We start from the raw sequence: 17,553 nt of genomic DNA on the forward strand, positions 1-17,553 counted from the left end.
AGAGTCTGCATCAACCCAAAGCATCTGAACCAAGCACTGAAACGCTCCCACCACATAATGCCGACACTGGAGGATGTCCTCTACAAGCTTCCCAAGGCCAGGATTTTCACCTTGGTGGACGCCCGAGATGCATTCCTGCAGCTTCATGACTACCTTCTGGACCCCATGGGGTCGGAAATGCTGGCTCAAGCGCCTGTTTGGTGTCTCTGTGGCACCTGAGGTACACCAACGCAACAGCACGAGTTACTGGCTGGGCTGAAGGGCATTGAACCCATCGCTGATGATGTCATGATTGTAGACTGTGGTGACACATACGTAGAAGCAGAATGCGACCATGATGTGAAGCTCCTGGCACTGATGGAGCGCTGCCGATCAGTTAAGCTGCGCCTTGGCCTGAAGAAGCTGCAGTTCAAGGTAAAAGTCGTCCACTTCCATGGGCACATTCTCTCAGCCAAAAGCCTGAAGCCGGACACAGACAAAGTAAGAGCGATCCTCAACATGCCAAACCCGTCTGATGCTAAAGGAGTGCAGCGTCTCATCGGCTTTGCAAACTATCTTGCAAAGTTCATGCCACACCTATCAGCAGTCTGTGATCCTCTGCGCCGGCTGCTGGACAAACACACACCATTTCACTGGCTACCCAAAGACGAGGCTGCGGTGCAGGAGATGAATTCTCTGGCTTCATCCATGCCAGTGTTGCGCTACTATGACGTTACGAAGCCTGTTACAATCCAGAGCATCTTCTCCTGCCAGCGCTTCCATCACTACTTATATGGTCGAGAGCTGGTCACCGCTGAAACTGACCAAACCACTCGTTGCCATATTCAGTAAACCTCTCCTCAACGCACCCAAGAGGCTTCAAAGCATGGTCCTGACTAAGCAAAACTACAGCCTGAAGGTTGTCTACGAGCCGGGACCAGAGATGTACAGTGCATTCGGAAAGTATTCAGACCCCTTGACTTTTCCCACATTTTGTTACGTTATAGCCTTATTCAAAAATCATTAAATGATTTTTTTCCCCTCATTAATCTACACACAATACCCCACAATGACAAAGCAAAAACAGGTTTTACAAAACTGAAATATTACATTTGCATAAGTATTCAGACCCTTTACTCAGTACTTTGTTGAAGCACCTTTGGCAGCGATTACAGCCTTGAGTCTTCTTGGGTATGACATTTAACAAACATTTAATTTACTCAATTTTAGAATAAGGCTGTAACGTAACACGACAATGACAATGGCCCACAATTCACTGCACAGTTGAAGCGTTTCGCCTCAGAATGGGTGTTTGACCACGTGACCTCCTCTCCAAGGCACCCAAAGGCAAATGGCAAGGCAGAGTCAGCTGTCAAGATTGCAAAGAAACTGTTACGCAAGGCCTTGCGTGACAGCAACGACCCCTGGAAAGACATCTTAGAGTGGCGGAACACACCCACCGACAACATGGATAGCAAACTAGCGCAACGCCTTCTGTCCAGACATCTGAGGAATACCATCCCCGTAGCCAACAAGCTACTTGAGCCCTGCGTCATGGTTGGTGTCACGGACAAACTGCGCCACAGAAAGCAGCTCGCTAAGTGCTTCTACGACTGGACTGCTCAAGACTTACCAGAGCTGGAGGTGGGTGAAACAGCTGCCGGGAGACCACACAGGACTTTGGAGGCTGGGCACGTGCCTACAGAGAGTTGCACCACATTCTTACCTGGTGGATGTCGGTGGCTCCCTCTATTGTGACAATCGGGTGGATCTGCGCGTAGCAGAGCAGACAGCAAACGAGAACACGCCATGCACTCACCTACAGTGAGGAAAAAAAGTATTTGATCCCCTGCTGATTTTGTACGTTTGCCGACTGACAAAGACATGATCAGTCTATAATTTTAATGGTAGGTTTATTTGAACAGTGAGAGACAGAATAACAACAGAAAAATCCAGAAAAATGCATGTCAAAAATGTTATAAATTGATTTGCATTTTAATGAGGGAAATAAGTATTTGACCCCTCTACAAAACATGACTTAGTACTTGGTGGCAAAACCCTTGTTAGCAATCACAGAGGTCAGACGTTTCTTGTAGTTGGCCACCAGGTTTGCACACATCTCAGGAGGGATTTTGTCCCACTCCTCTTTGCAGAACTTCTTCAAGTCATTAAGGTTTCGAGGCTGACGTTTGGCAACTCAAACCTTCAGCTCCCTCCACAGATTTTCTATGGGATTAAGGTCTGGAGACTGGCTAGGCCACTCCAGGACCTTAATGTGCGTCTTCTTGAGCCACTCCTTTGTTGCCTTGGCCATGTGTTTTGGGTCAATGTCATGCTGGAATACCCATCCACGACCCATTTTCAATGCTCTGGCTGAGGGACGGAGGTTCTCACCCAGTTCTCCTCTGAATCATTCAGATGTTCATTGGCAAACTTCAGATGGGCCTGTATATGTGCTTTCTTGAGCAGGGGGACCTTGCGGGCGCTGCAGGATTTCAGTCCTTCACGGCGTAGTGTGTTACCAATTGTTTTCTTGGTGACTAGTGTCCCAGCTGCCTTGAGATCATTGACAAGATCCTCCTGTGTAGTTCTGGGCTGATTCCTCACCGTTCTCATGATCATTGCAACTCCACGAGGTGAGATCTTGCATGGAGCCCCAGGCCGAGGGAGATTGACAGGTCTTTTGTGTTTCTTCCATTTGCGAATAATCGCACCAGCTGTTGTCACCTTCTCATCAAGCTGCTTGGCGATGGTCTTGTAGCCCATTCCAGCCTTGTGTAGGTCTACAATCTTGTCCCTGACATCCTTGGAGAGCTCTTTGGTCTTGGCCATGGTGGAGAGTTTGGAATCTGATTGATTGATTGCTTCTGTGGACAGGTGTTTTTATACAGGTAACAAACTGAGATTAGGAGCACTCCCTTTAAGAGTGTGCTCCTAATCTCAGCTCGTTACCTGCATAAAAGACACCTGGGAGCCAGAAATCTTTCTGATTGAGAGGGGGTCAAATACTTATTTCCCTCATTCAAATGCAAATCAATTTATAACATTTTTGACATGTGTTTTTCTGGATATTTTTGTTGTTATTCTGTCTCTCACTGTTCAAATAAACCTACCATTAAAATTATAGACTGATTATTTCTTTGTCAGTGGGCAAACGTACAAAATCAGCAGGGGATCAAATACTTATTTCCCTCACTGTATATGAGCTGGATCACAGTCCAGGCCTAAGGGCAAGGGGCACAGAATTTAGACATGAGCTTACCGAGGGTGAGGCTTCTACCCCACCAAGCTCTAAGGCTCCTGGCCCTAGTCCTACCCCTGTCAGAGCCCACACTTACTCACGGGTGGGTCGGCTGTGTAAGCCACCAGACAGGCTTACTCTGTAAAAAAGGGACTGTGTTAACCTGTCCTCTGTTATATATATAAAAAATAATTTTAAAAAAGAGGAAGACGACAACTGAGGTAAAAATAAAATGTAATGCATTTTCATTTGTTATGACTTGACTGTTAAGAACATAATGTTGTGCTGTTACGTTAGCACTTTCTATTGAAAAGGATGATGTTACGGAGTCTAGTAGATAGGTAATCAACTAGCTGGGCTGTTCCCCGGACCCTGTATGTTGGGATAATACTTGAACGTGGCTATTGAACTTGACATTTGTGTCTGTCTTTATTCTTTAATCTAACATATCATACAGAAACAGTAACCAGGAGTGGTATAGTGTTGATATCGTGTGTATATCTAAAGAGGAAAAGGAGCGCGCATTGTGGCTCGCGAAATTATCGTTGCATGAAGCGGACCGTGTGAGAGAAAAATCACGTATTTACCTGATTTGTTTAAGATTAATAGTTAAAAATTCATATGCTTAACAATAGTAGATACATTTCTTCAGTACCAATGCTGTGCAACTGAGAAAGGATGGTTCATCTATTCCACGTTCACTCCCCGCAGCTGGTCTAGGCGTGTAGTCAAGGACATGGGATAGAGATAAACTTGAGGAACAGATAGACGTATTGCTTCAATTTCTCTTTGCTTCTGAGTAACCTGGTCACACAGCATAAGACAAAGAGCCTCTGAGAAGTGATCACAGTTCTTCAGCCCATCTTGTTCTTTTACTATCTTCCAGGGACACAGCTGTGGGGAGTTAGAAGAGTACGGAGGTTAGCTTGGTAGAGAAAGGACTAAACGGAACTGCCGTTATCACTTGTTTGTGTGCTATAACCTTACACACCCAATACACCTGGCCACAAGAAGAAAACAAGATAGCTTATGATGCCCTGATCTGCCAGGGAGGGGTGGAACCAACCATGACTAAGCAGTTTTGTGTTTCTATATAAACCCCTTGAGTTTCTGTATTTGACATTGATAATCAGGAGTAGTTAATTCAAGTCGCTTGACCCGTATGGAGAATGGAGAAAAGGAGCAAAGTTTATCTGTATTATTGCTGTTTGATGAGTATTTACCAGCATTTGTACAAAACCCGATGCAATGCAAGAAATGTAAAACGTTTGGCCATGTGTCAAGTGTTTGCAGACGGAATGAATATGTTATTGAAGAGACTGTGAATGTAAAATGTTGCAACTGTGGTGGGGTTCATATTTCTGAATTCCCTGAGTGCCCTGTTAGGGTGAAAGAGGTTGATGAGTCAAGGATCAGGGCTGTACAGCAAATCTCCTATGTGGAGGCGGTGAAAAGAGTTCTGAAGAAGATATGTTATAAGTCAATTAAGTGGTCTGGATACACTTATTGTGAAGAAGGTGGATTTTGTAGCATTTATAGCCACAGTTATTAATTGTACTGCACAAGTGTCCAAGAAGTCCAAGAAGCTGGACATCATTATATCTGCAGCCGAGATGTTTTTGGGCTTAACGGCAGGATCCTTCTGAGCCTGTGTAGGGACCTGATTAAAACAGAAAAGCAGGCTGATTTAGTTTAATTACAATTCGTTATTGATAGTTTGTATGGAATATTATTTTGTTTGTATTAAAAAATAAAATAGAATTACCCCGCTTTTTTTCCTTTTCGGATCTTTATTATCCACCTGTACAGTATGTGGCGGAATGCACATATAATTGTTGCGAACGCCATTATACCAAAGAAGAAGAAGAAAAAGAAAAATAAGAAGAAGAAGAAGAAGAAGAAGAGGAGGAGGAGGAAGGGGAAGGCGGAGGGAACGCCTACTATGTGCGCATGTGAAATAATTAAATTCGCCCTTGCACTCCTTCTAAACGATGCAAATTTTTTAAACATTGGCAAAGGGTAACGTCTACAAATCGCAGTCCACTCTGTTTGTTACAGATGATAGTTTTGGAAACCGAAAACTATATGGAGATCAAATGTTGAAAATTTGAAGAATGCCGGCCAAAATCCATCTTGCTCTATAGTCTCCCACTGCCGGCCACTGGGCTTCCTCTCATCACCATATTTGGTAGTGAGCGGAAACGCCAACCGGATGCTTCACATTTATACATCCGGTGAAATATCTGGCTCTATATTGTGATCGCTGTGTACTGTGCATCTGACGCTAAGGACACGTCATTTTAGCAGTCGTGATAGTTAGTTATGCCCATTTAATTATCGTTATCTAATGGACGAGGTTTGTGTATACGTAGTATTTGTTTGTAAATGAATCATTGAAATGGTTGGAGTATCGAATACCGACGTGGATAACAGTTGAATTGCGTTTGCTTTGTTTTGGACACACTGGTGTTATTGTGTGGAGTGGACAATCCTCTGTGCATTGAGCGCCCCCTAGTGATGCCTCAGCTGAGAGGGGAAAATGTTGCAGCCTACCTTGACTTCAGATCTAGAGGCATTTTTGATGCTGGCACTTTGTCAAAACTCAACTTGAAGATTCTCAGGGGTATTGTCCTCCAGGTATGTGAAGTGCAATGTATTAAGTAATTGAATATATTAATTCCACAAAAATAAATCTGAGTAATGGCTTTTATTCATTTACTCTAGGACAGCAAAGACTTCACCAAAGTTTGGACCAAGTCCTCGAAATCCACTATATTTTATGAGAGTGGGAGGATTTATTTTGAAAATTATCAGTGCTGCTTCAGTAGGTAATGTGTATATTTTATTTTCAAACTACATTATGTGGCATTGTTATGGTTCATGACATGAGTACCTTTAGGAACTACTGTACTTCTTTTTTAAATAAAAAATATCATTTTCAGCCTTCCATCTGAGCCACAACTTCTGTATGAATTACCCAAGCGGTCCAAAACGGAGAAGATTGAAGATGCATTGCTATGCCAGTGCCCTCTTGTAAGTGAACTAATATTTTCCATCTTAACCAGTTCACGGTTGCTGTATAGAAATGTAACAGGTCTCAACAGCATAGAATTCCTAAGAAGTCCATATATATCACTTCCAGTTCCATCTACAGCATCGCTGTGGACTATTGGACTATAGACTAGAGAATGTACTGTACTTTGCTTTTTGTATTTATAAAGTGCATGTTGTATTGTCCGTTATAACTATTTCTGACAGCAATAAATGCCCCCTTGGGGATGAATAAAGTTCATTAAATGTCATTGTAAATGTGTATAAATGATATAAACAGAGTGCTGTACTAGTGTTATCCTAATTAACCATCATTATGTTTACCCCCATAGGACAAAGGGTTGCCAACACCGTCAGATCAAAAACCTAGCCTCTTGGCCTTGACCGGCAATAATTGGCTGTATCGGTTCTCAGCTGTGACAGGACAACAATTGGAGAAAGTTTACTTGTCCCCACATTACAAGTTCAGGTAAATGGCAGTTGTATGTGATGTACAATAAACATTTCTTCCACAAATCATGAACCCAACAGATCTCTTTTTATTATTATTGTGGTTCATCTTGTTGCAGGTAACCACTTATTTTACTTAACATGACAAATTTTTTCGATATCAGATACCTTGGCTGGGATGTATCGCAGGAGACATTTTATGTCAAGTCCATTCAGAATAAAGTGACATCTTCAGCAAGACAGGTGTGGTTTCCACTAGTCTGATATGCCCATTCATCTTAGAATTAGCCTTTGTATAGTAGAACCATTCCATGTAGTTTTTCTCTTTTGTGACTGGTGAAATCTGATAAGTATTCACTTATTTCCTATCCTAACTCTCACAGGCAGGTTTCAACCAAAACACCTTGCTGTACCTCGCCGTGTTCCGCATTTTCCCCCTGCAACTTGTGGGCGTTCTTGAGATCAACAAAAGTGTATGCAACATTTTGTTTCTTAAGGTTTCTTTAAGTCATGTATTTTTGTAATGATATATTTATCTGTTGTACAGTGTATTCAGACCCCTTCCCTTTTCCCACATTTTGTTACGTTACAGCCTTATTCTAAAGTGGATTAAATAAATAAAAATCCTCATCAATCTACACACAATACCCCATAATGACAAAGCAAAAACAATTTTTTAGATTTTTTAGCAAATTTATTAAAAATTAAAAACATTTTATTTACATAAGTATTCAGACCCTTTGCTATGAGACTTGAAATTGAGCTCAAGTGCATACTGTTTCCATTGATCATCCTTGATGTTTCTACAACTTGATTGGAGTCCACCTGTGGTAAAGTCAATTGATTGGACATGATTTGGAAAGGCACACACCTGTCTATATAAGGTCCCACAGTTGACAGTGCATGTCAGAGCAAAAACCAAGCCATGAAGTCGAAGGAATTGTCCATAGAGCTCCGGGACAGGATTGTGTCGAGGCACAAATCTGGGGAAGGGTACCAAAACATTTCTGCAGCATTGAAGGTCCCCAAGAACACAGTGGCCTCCATCATTCTTAAATGGAAGAAGTTTGGAACCACCAAGACTCTTCCAGGAGCTGTCCACCCGGCCAAACTGAGCAATCGTCGGAGAAAGGCCTTAATCAGGGAGGTGACCAAGAACCCGATGGTCACTCTGACAGAGCTCCTCTGTGGATGGGAGAACCTTACAGAAGGACAACCATTTCTGCAGCACTCCACCCATCAAGCCTTTATGGGAGAGTGGCCAGACGGAAGCCACTCCTCAGTAAAAGGCACATGACAGCCCGCTTGGAGTTTGCCAAAAGGCACCTAAAGGACTCTGACCATGAGAAATACGATTCTCTGGTCTGATGAAACCAAGATTTAACTTTTTGGCCTGAATGCCAAGCGTCACGTCTGGAGGGAACCTGGCACCATCCCTACGGTGAAGCATGGTGGTGGCAGCATCATGCTGTGGGGATGTTTTTCAGCGGCAGGGACTGGGAGACTAGTCAGGATAGAGGGAAAGATGAACGGAGCAAAGTACAGAGAGATCCTTGATGAAAACCTGCTCCAGAGCGCTCAGGACCTCAGACTGGGCTGAAGGTTCACCTTCCAACAGGACAACGACCCTAAGCACACAGCCAAGACAACGCCCGAGTGGCTTCAGGACAAGTCTCTGAATGTCCTTGAGTGGCCCAGCCAGAGCCCGGACTTGAACCCGATCGAACATCTCTGGAGAGACCTGAAAATAGCTGTGCAGCGACTCTCCCAAGAAGACTCAAGGCTGTAATCGCTGCCAAAAGTGCTTCAACAAAGTACTGAGTAAAGGGTCTGAATACTTGTGTAAATGTGATATATATATTTTTTACAATTCCCCAAATGTCCCAAAACCTGTTTTGGCTTTGCCATTATGGGGTATTGTGTGTAAAACAATTGAATCCATTTTAGAATAAGGCTGTAAAATAACAAAATGTGGAAAAAGGGAAGGGGTCTGAATACTTTCCGAATGCACTGTATGTCTCTGTCATTTCAGATATTTGGAAGCACTGTCATTGATGTAGTTCTGTCCCAAGGGGTCCTTGCAGTTTCTCACAGTACCAAGACTGTGAAGCTCTATAGCTTTGAAGACATTCTGAATAAGGTGTGAATTTATGATTAACTATAACATTTCAGTGGTTTTAATGGATGCTTCTTAAAATGTTCAGATTGTCTACACACTCTATGTTCCATTATTTCTCAAAACATTTATCGATTGTTCTTTCTTTGCCAGTACATAACCAAGGAATTGGTTATTGGGGAGCAGTGTCATTCAGAAGGCGGTAAAACTGTGGGAGAAGCTCCATTTGGCATTCCAGTGAATATCCACATCAACGGTAGGTGATTATCTGTCTATCCATCTTTCTGTCCCTCAGATTTTCCAACCATTCATTTGTCTATCCATCTGCAGAAGTGCTTCAGGGGACCCTTAGTGATTTTTTTTCAAAATGTTCCCCCACAGAGTGCCCCCCAGTGCTGTTTGAGGTGTCATGCTTTGATAATGGAGTTCAGATCGGAGGCCATCCATGGCACTATATCTTCACCCTACCCCATAAGAAACACCAGGGGTCGTACCGCATCTGTTCTCTCAAGGATAACACCCTGGTAATATACTCGTACATATCTATCTTTATGCACTACACATTGAATGGGTCGCAAATAAGTCTCCTGAATTGTGAGACTATTTAAGCATATTAAGTATCCTGCTGCTAGTGTGCCTTTTGAGCATGTCAGTTTCAGAGAGCTGCAGATGTCTTTGACAGGCATTGTCTTTAACTGACACAACAAATGTATTACTCAGAAAGACAAATGATCCCCAATAAAAGGATGTTTTGATGGCTCAGCTGGTTGGAGCATGGTGCTGGCAGCACCAATGTTGTCGAGTCAATTTATGCGTGGCTGACAAATACTTTGGGTACTAAGTTGCTTTGAATGAAAGCTTCTGCTAAATCATTATCCACACACTCATTTGGCAAACTCTGATCAAGAGAATTACAGTAAATTACAGTAAAAGTCCAAAGTGTTCTGTAGTTGTCATACCCAGTGCAAATAACTGTAATATTCCCGCTGTACACATTTCTAAATAGGCAAAGCATGGAATACAAGACATGAAGTGCTGTTCTCTGGAGTCTGACTGGATCTACTTCCATCCTGATGACTCAGGAAGAATCATCCATGTTGGACCTAGCACCATAAAGTGAGTTTAAAACCCTTGTCCATAAGACCATGCTTTACACTGCTACTTTATGGTATTGAGGTCAGTGCTATTCATCAATCAGATTTCACACAATGACGTTTCTCTTATGCCTTTACTGAATATTGAATACTTTCCACCAGTGTGCTGAAAATTCTGAGTGAACTGGAGAGTGACACTGTGTTCGATATAGTGAAGGAGTTTTCCATCACAGCGCAACGAGACAATGTGAGTTAACATAGTGTTTTGGCACCTTTTTATCCATTGGTCATAATACATTTTAAATTAGATATATTTTCTCCATCATAATGATAGAAGGGTGAAAAGTGCTTCTCTTCCTGTGATGGATTCATAAAACCTCTCTTCTTCTATCCACTGGAGGCTGCCTCCCAGATCAGTGTCACCTCCTCAGGCCGCACAGTGAAGAGAAGATTTCATCAGCTGGATGATGACCCAGACCAAGAGGTACATTCTAAAGGATTAGGTTTAGACTGTATAATTTCAGCCCAATCCATTTTATATAGAAGTCCCATTGCAAAAGTTGCCTCACTGCAGTTAATGTGTAGCTTATGTATACTGATGAGAAGTTGCACTATTGTCCTGACCTGACTCCTGACTAAATTACTTTGAATGACATTTCAGTGGCATTCCATATAGGCATATTGGTTATTGCTGGTGAGTGTTTTTGTTGATGCCTCTTGCTACTTCAAAGACATTCCGGATGGTGGAGTATGAGGATGAGCTTGATCTTCTGGCTGTTGTGGAGGTGACCCACAGAGAGGATGAGGGGAAAGCCCACGTCAGACTCCATGACAACAACACTGGAGCGTTACTGAAGAGGGTTCCACTTGTGGAGTCATGGGATGTGGTTAGTGCTTTATAATATTGTGTAAATGTAGCCGGATCCGCCATCCTGACCATTGCACTCTCATTTTGTTTCAACAGAATGTCAGCTTGCGAGATCACAATGGTCGAACAAGGCTAGTGTAAAGGAAGAAAATGTGGGAAAACGTTCCTTTTCAAATGATTTATTAATGTATTCTCTTTTCTTGTTTCAGACTTACAGCCACGAGCTGTTCTTTGACAGAGATACAATTGTTCATATTGAACAGACGAAGAATAATAACTTTTGCTGCCATGTCTACAAAATCAGTCGTGGACAAGCAGATGAGTGAAGTTGAGACATTCCTTCCAACTGCTAATGATGTTATTCAAAAAGATTCCTCAAGTAAATAGCCCCGTTGAAGCTGTTTTTGTAAAAGTAATTTTTTACACTTTCTTTCCCAATAAGGACTACATGTTGTCATGCTGTTGTTCTTTTCAAGATGTTGTTGGTAGTCTAATAAAGTGTCTGAAATAGTTCTTCCAAAACAATTGTTGGCTAACTGGGCTACTTCTGCATTTTGTTTTTAGGACATACAGTGCCTTGCAAAAGTATTCATCCCCCTTGGTGTTTTCCCTATTTTGTTGCATTACAACCTGTAATTTAAATGGATTTTTATTTAAATTTCATGTAATGGACATACACAAAATAGTCCAAATTGGTGAAGTGAAATGAAAGAAATAACTTGTTTCAAAAAATTCTAGAAAATAAATAACAGAAAAGTGATGCGTGCATATGTATTCACCCCCTTTGCTATGAAGCCCCTAAATAAGATCTGGTGCGACCAATTACCGTCCGAAGTCACATAATTAGTTAAATAAAGTCCACCTAAGTGTCACATGATCTCAGTATATACAGTGCTATGAAAAAGTATTTGCCCCCTTTCTAATTGTCTCTACTTTTGCATATTTGTGATACTGAATGTTATCAGATCTTCAACCAAAACCTAATATTAGATAAAGGGAACATAAGTGGAACCATGTCGTCCAAAAAGTTATACTTTTGAATCATCTGTTCATAGAACGTTCTTCCAAGAGTCTTGATGATCATCCAGGTGCTTTTTGGCAAACTTGAGTCAACTTTTTGGAGGAGATGGGTCCCATTTATGCCTGGCGAAAACCAAACACTGCATTCCACAGTAAGAACATCATACCAAAGGTCAAGCATGGTGGTGGTGGTGTGATGGTTTGGGGATGCTTTGCTGCCTCAGGACCTGGACGACTTGCCTTAATAGAAGGAACCATGAATTCTGCTCTGTATCAGAGAATTCTACAGGAGAATGTCAGACCATCCGTCTGTGAGCTGAAGCTGAAGCGCAGCTGGGTCATGCAGCAAGACAATGATCCAAAACACACAATCAAGTCTACATGAAAATTGCTAAAAAGCAACAAATTGGAAGTTTTGAAATGGCCTAGTCAAAGTCCAGACCTAATCCCAATTGAGATGTTGTGGCAGAACTTGAAACGAGCAGTTAATGCTTGAAAACCCACACATCACTGAGTTAAAGCAGTTCTGCATGGAAGAGTGGGCCAAAATTCCTCCACAGCGACGTGAGAGACTGATCAACAACTACAGGAAGCATTTGGTTGGAGTCATTGCAGCTAAAGGTGGCACAACCAGTTATTGAGTGTAAGGGGGCAATTACTTTTTCACACAGGGGAATTGGGTGTTGCATAACTTTGTTTATGGAATAAATTAAATAAATATGTAATTGTTGTGTTATTTGTTCACTTATGTTCCCTTTATCTAATATTAGGTTTTGGTTGAAGATCTGATAACATTCAGTATCACAATTATGCAAAAGTAGAGAAAATTAGAAAAGGGGCAAATACTTTTTCATAGCACTGTATACACCTGTTCTGAAAGGCCCCAGAGTCTGCAACACCACTAAGCAAGGGGCACCAACAAGCAAGCGGCACCATGATTGCCAAAAGGCATGTGGGAGACTCCCCAAACATATGGAAGAAGGTACTCTGGTCAGATGAGACTGAAATTGAGCTTTTTGGCCATCAAGGAAAACGCTATGTCTGGCACAAACCCAACACCTCTCATCACCCCAAGAACACCAACAGTGAAGCATGGTGGTGGCAGCGTCATGCTGTGGGGATGTTTTTCATCGGCAGGGACTGGGAAACTGGTCAGAATTGAAGGAATGATGGATGGCGCTAAATACAGGGACATTCTTGAGGGAAACCTGTTTCCGTCTTCCGGAGTTTGGGACTGGGACGGAGGTTCACCTTCCAGCAGGACAATGACCCTAAGCATACTGCTAGAGCAACACTTGGGTGGTTTAAGGGGAAACATTTTAATGTCTTGGAATGGCCTAGTCAAAGCCCAGATCTCAATCCAATTGAGAATCTGTGGTATGACTTAAAGATTGCTGTACACCAGCGGAACCCATCCAACTTGAAGGAGCTGGAGCAGTTTTGCCTTGAAGAATGGGCAAAAATCCCAGTGGCTAGATGTGCCAAAGCTTATAGAGACATACCCCAAGAGACTTGCAGCTGTAATTGCTGCAAAAGGTGGCTCTACAAAGTATTGACTTTGGGGGGGTGAATAGTTATGCATGCTTAAGTTTTCTGTTTTTTTGTCTTATTTCTTGTTTCTTTCACAATAAAAAAGATTTTGCATCTTCAAAGTGGTAGGCATGTTGTGTAAATCAAATGATACAAACCCCCAAAAAAATCAATTTTAATTCCAGGTTGTAAGGCAACAAAATAGGAAAAATGCCAAGGGGGGTGAATACTTTCGCAAGCCACTGTATGAATTAAGTCACTCAATTTCTAAATTAAATGAAAAACATAGTTGTACATGTTTGATCATCTAAGAAGAGCTGTGAATTTAGGTTTTCTGATCTGTTTTATAACTGCATGGAAGCCCATTCCCGCCACCCAAAAATGTCAAGATGCATGTAAGTCAAACATTTTAGATAATCAAAATTGAGGATATGTTTCTTAATTTGCAGAGATCAGCACAGCAGGGCCGCTGGCAAATGTGTGGCGAGCTGGCATTTGCCCCAGCACTTTTGATTCAGCTTCATAAAAAATATTGACGCAAAGCGTTGAAAAGAGGGACAAAGTACTGTTCTTTAGACTGATTTGCCTCATGATTTGTCAACTCGTGCACAATTAATCTGTGCTTTAGTCTGATCAGCTGTAGTCTACTTATAAACACAGCTGCAGGTAGCCTAGAGAAGCCTATGCACTCTGATCCCCTCTGGCCAAGGGAAACGAAGCGGTAACGTCATGTATAGCATAGCCTAAGCTATGTATTTATAGTCTAAAATAGGCCCATTTATTTGTGTGACTTCGGGTGGCTAGGCTACCTAGACCTTTTCTATCCAAAATGATTGACTGGAATTAATCAACACAATAGTGATGACATACTGTGTGAGTAACTCTTTAATTACAGATGCAAAGGCCTACACAATGCAACCCTGCATAAATCAAGCTCAGCCCTGTTTGTTATATTGTCTAATCATACTTTTTGTGTAAATAAGCCCTCCCAAGGGCCAGGAGTTTTTCCAGGAGTTTTTTAATAACATATGACCTGATTAGAAAAAATCTGGTACTGTAATAGCCCATATAAAACCGTTTTACAGCTGGTTTATTACTATTCCTTTATTGCTATTTTTTGTTTTATTTTAAACACTTTGCACTGCCACCCTTTGTATTATTTCGAGCATGGATTAAATTAAGTATATTATTTTTGCATCTTGGCCTCCCTGGGTTATTCCTTTTCATGGTTTGAGTGCAAGTACCTTTTGAACTCTGTCATACCCTGGCCTACAACTAGGGTCCAGAGTTTTACCTGGTTAAGTAAACCTACCAGATCAGGAAAAACTCTGGGCCCCTGGAAAACAATTCCCCACATTTACATTTTACATTTACGTCATTTAGCAGACGCTCTTATCCAGAGCGACTTACAAATTGGTGCATTCACCATATAGCCAGTGGGCTGCGGCATTCTGGATGAGTTGTAGGGGTTTAATGGCACAGGCAGGGAGCCCAGCCAACAGCGAGTTGCAGTAATCCAGACGGGAGATGACAAGTGCCTGGATTAGGACCTGTGCCGCTTCCTGTGTAAGGCAGGGTCGTACTCTCCGAATGTTGTAGAGCATGAACCTACAGGATCGGGTCACCGCCTTGATGTTAGTGGAGAACGACAGACAGGGTGTTGTCCAGGGTCACGCCAAGGCTCTTCGCACTCTGGGAGGAGGACACAACGGAGTTGTCAACCGTGATGGCGAGATCATGGAACAGAAAGTCCTTCCCCGGGAGGAAGAGCAGCTCTGTCTAGCCAAGGTTCAGCTTGAGGTGGTGATCCGTCATCCATACTGATATGTCTGCCAGACATGCAGAGATGCGATTCACCACCTGGTTATCAGAAGGGGGAAAGGAGAAGATTAGTTGTGTGTCGTCAGCGTAGCAATGATAGGAGAGGCCATGTGAGGATATGACAGAGCCAAGTGACTTGGTGTATAGCGAGAATAGGAGAGGGCCTAGAACTGAGCCCTGGGGGACACCAGTGGTGAGAGCACGTGGTGCGGAGACAGCTTCTCGCCACGCCACTTGGTAGGAGCGACCGGTCAGGTAGGACGCAATCCAAGAGTGAGCCGCGCCGGAGATGCCCAGCTCGGAGAGGGTGGAGAGGAGGATCTGATGGTTCACAGTATCAAAGGCAGGATTCCGCAGGGAGGAGAATGTGGCAAAGAGCTTCCTAGGGTTAGAGGCAGATGCTTGGAATTCAGCGTGGTAGAAAGTGGCCTTAGCAGCAGAAACAGATGAAGAAAATGTAGAGAGGATGGAGTGAAAAGATGCCAGGTCCGCAGGGAGTCTAGTTTTCTTCCATTTCCGCTCAGCTGCCCGGAGCTCTGTTCTGTGAGCTCGCAATGAGTCATCAAGCCACGGAGCTGGAGGGGAGGACTGAGCCGGCCGGGAGGATAGGGGACATAGAGAGTCAAAGGATGCAGAAAGGGAGGAGAGGAGGGTTGAGGAGGCAGAATCAGGAGATTGGAGGGAGAAGGATTGAGCAGAGGGAAGAGATGATAGGATGGAAGAGGAGAGAGTAGCGGGAGAGAGAGAGCGAAGGTTGCGACGGCGCATTACCATCTGTGTAGGGGCAGAGTGAGTAGTGTTGGAGGAGAGCGAGAGAGAAAAGGATACAAAGTAGTGGTCGGAGACATGGAGGGGAGTTGCAGTGAGATTAGTAGAAGAACAGCATCTAGTAAAGATGAGGTCAAGCGTATTGCCTGCCTTGTGAGTAGGGGGGACGGTGAGAGGGTGAGGTCAAAAGAGGAGAGGAGTGGAAAGAAGGAGGCAGAGAGAAATTAGTCAAATGTAGACGTAGGGAGGTTGAAATCCCCCAGAACTGTGAGGGGTGAGCCATCCTCAGGAAGGGAACTTATCAAGGCGTCAAGCTCATTGATGAACTCTCCAAGGGAACCTGGAGGGCGATAGATGACAAGGATATTAAGCTTAAATGGGCTAGTGACTGTGACAGCATGGAATTCAAATGAGGAGATAGACAGATGGGTTAGGGGAAAGATTGAGAATGTCCACTTGGGAGAGATGAGGATTCCTGTGCCACCACCCCGCTGACCAGATGCTCTCGGGGTATGCGAGAACACATGGTCAGACGAGGAGAGAGCAGTAGGAGTAGCAGTGTTTTCAGTGGTAATCCATGTTTCCGTCAGCGCCAAGAAGTCGAGGGACTGGAGGGTAGCATAAGCTGGGATGAAGTCTGCCTTGTTGGCAGCAGAACGGCAGTTCCAGAGGCTGCCTGAGACCTGGAACTCCAGGTGAATGGTGCGTGCAGGGACCACCAGGTTAGAGAGGCAGCAGCCACGCGGTGTGAGGCGTTTGTGTAGCCTGTGCGGAGAGGAGAGAACAGGGATAGGCAGAGGCATAGTTGACAGGCTGCAGCAAATGGCTACAATAATGCAGAGGAGATCGGAATGAAATGAACTAAACATCTGGGAAAGGAGAGAGCGGGGCCTCCCTCAGCACAACTCCCAAATATAACTCTCCCAACTTCCACCTCAGAAACTATAATTGTTGTAAACTACAGCGGTTCAATGTTTCTAGGAATAGACTAACTCAGTTTATTCAGCTAGCTAACTAGGTGCAGTATTATTCCGTGAAAACCGTCCGGGCATCAAGTCATATGACGCCACAGCCAGCTAGCATGCCGGACTCCAGCAACACGGTTTAGCGCCAATACTCTGCCACAACAAACCACCAGTGTATCAACGTGCAAGCAGATCGTTCGTGTCCGTGTCTAACGTTGTGGGTTAGTCCCGACAGCTTGAGCGAGTCCGTCGTCAACTTATTCAGCCAGTTAGTTAGCTAGAATAGTTAGCAAACTAGCTAGCCATTGCTTTCAGACAAAGAAGAACCCCTCCTTTCACGGCACGAACACACAGAGAGAGCCAAACTAACGTTAACTAGTCACCCATGTCCCAAATTCCTTGAGCGACTCGGGCTATCAATATGTAAAAAAACAAAACACAAATGTAGGTTATGACTTACCCCTAGCAGCTACTGTTAGCTAGCCAAGTGCAAAGCTAGCCACTGAATTGACTCAGCCAGTTCGCGTCTGTTCGCACGGTCGTTCCAGCTATTGTTTACTAGTAGCTATCCAGGTAGCAACAAGCTAGCTAATATTTCAAGCACAGTAGCCACTTGCTACCTAACGTTAACGGTTCAGACAATGAGGTTA

The 17,553-nt window shown here is 43.4% G+C and overlaps 1 protein-coding gene across 1 annotated transcript; it reads left to right on the plus strand.

Moving 5' to 3' along the window:
* Nucleotides 1–5,446: 5,446 nt before the first annotated feature.
* Nucleotides 5,447–11,426, plus strand: dcaf17 (ddb1 and cul4 associated factor 17). The gene is made up of 14 exons (XM_041843523.2): nucleotides 5,447–5,857; nucleotides 5,945–6,048; nucleotides 6,163–6,253; nucleotides 6,604–6,740; nucleotides 6,886–6,964; nucleotides 7,105–7,194; nucleotides 8,754–8,861; nucleotides 8,991–9,093; nucleotides 9,219–9,361; nucleotides 9,844–9,953; nucleotides 10,094–10,178; nucleotides 10,332–10,415; nucleotides 10,663–10,818; nucleotides 11,009–11,426. The coding sequence occupies exons 1-14, from the start codon at nucleotides 5,738–5,740 to the stop codon at nucleotides 11,123–11,125; spliced, it is 1,527 nt and encodes a 508-aa protein (XP_041699457.1). The 5' UTR covers nucleotides 5,447–5,737; the 3' UTR covers nucleotides 11,126–11,426.
* Nucleotides 11,427–17,553: the final 6,127 nt, after the last annotated feature.

This window comes from Coregonus clupeaformis, chromosome 23 (genome assembly GCF_020615455.1).
Source record: "Coregonus clupeaformis isolate EN_2021a chromosome 23, ASM2061545v1, whole genome shotgun sequence".
NCBI classification, from domain to species: domain Eukaryota; kingdom Metazoa; phylum Chordata; class Actinopteri; order Salmoniformes; family Salmonidae; genus Coregonus; species Coregonus clupeaformis.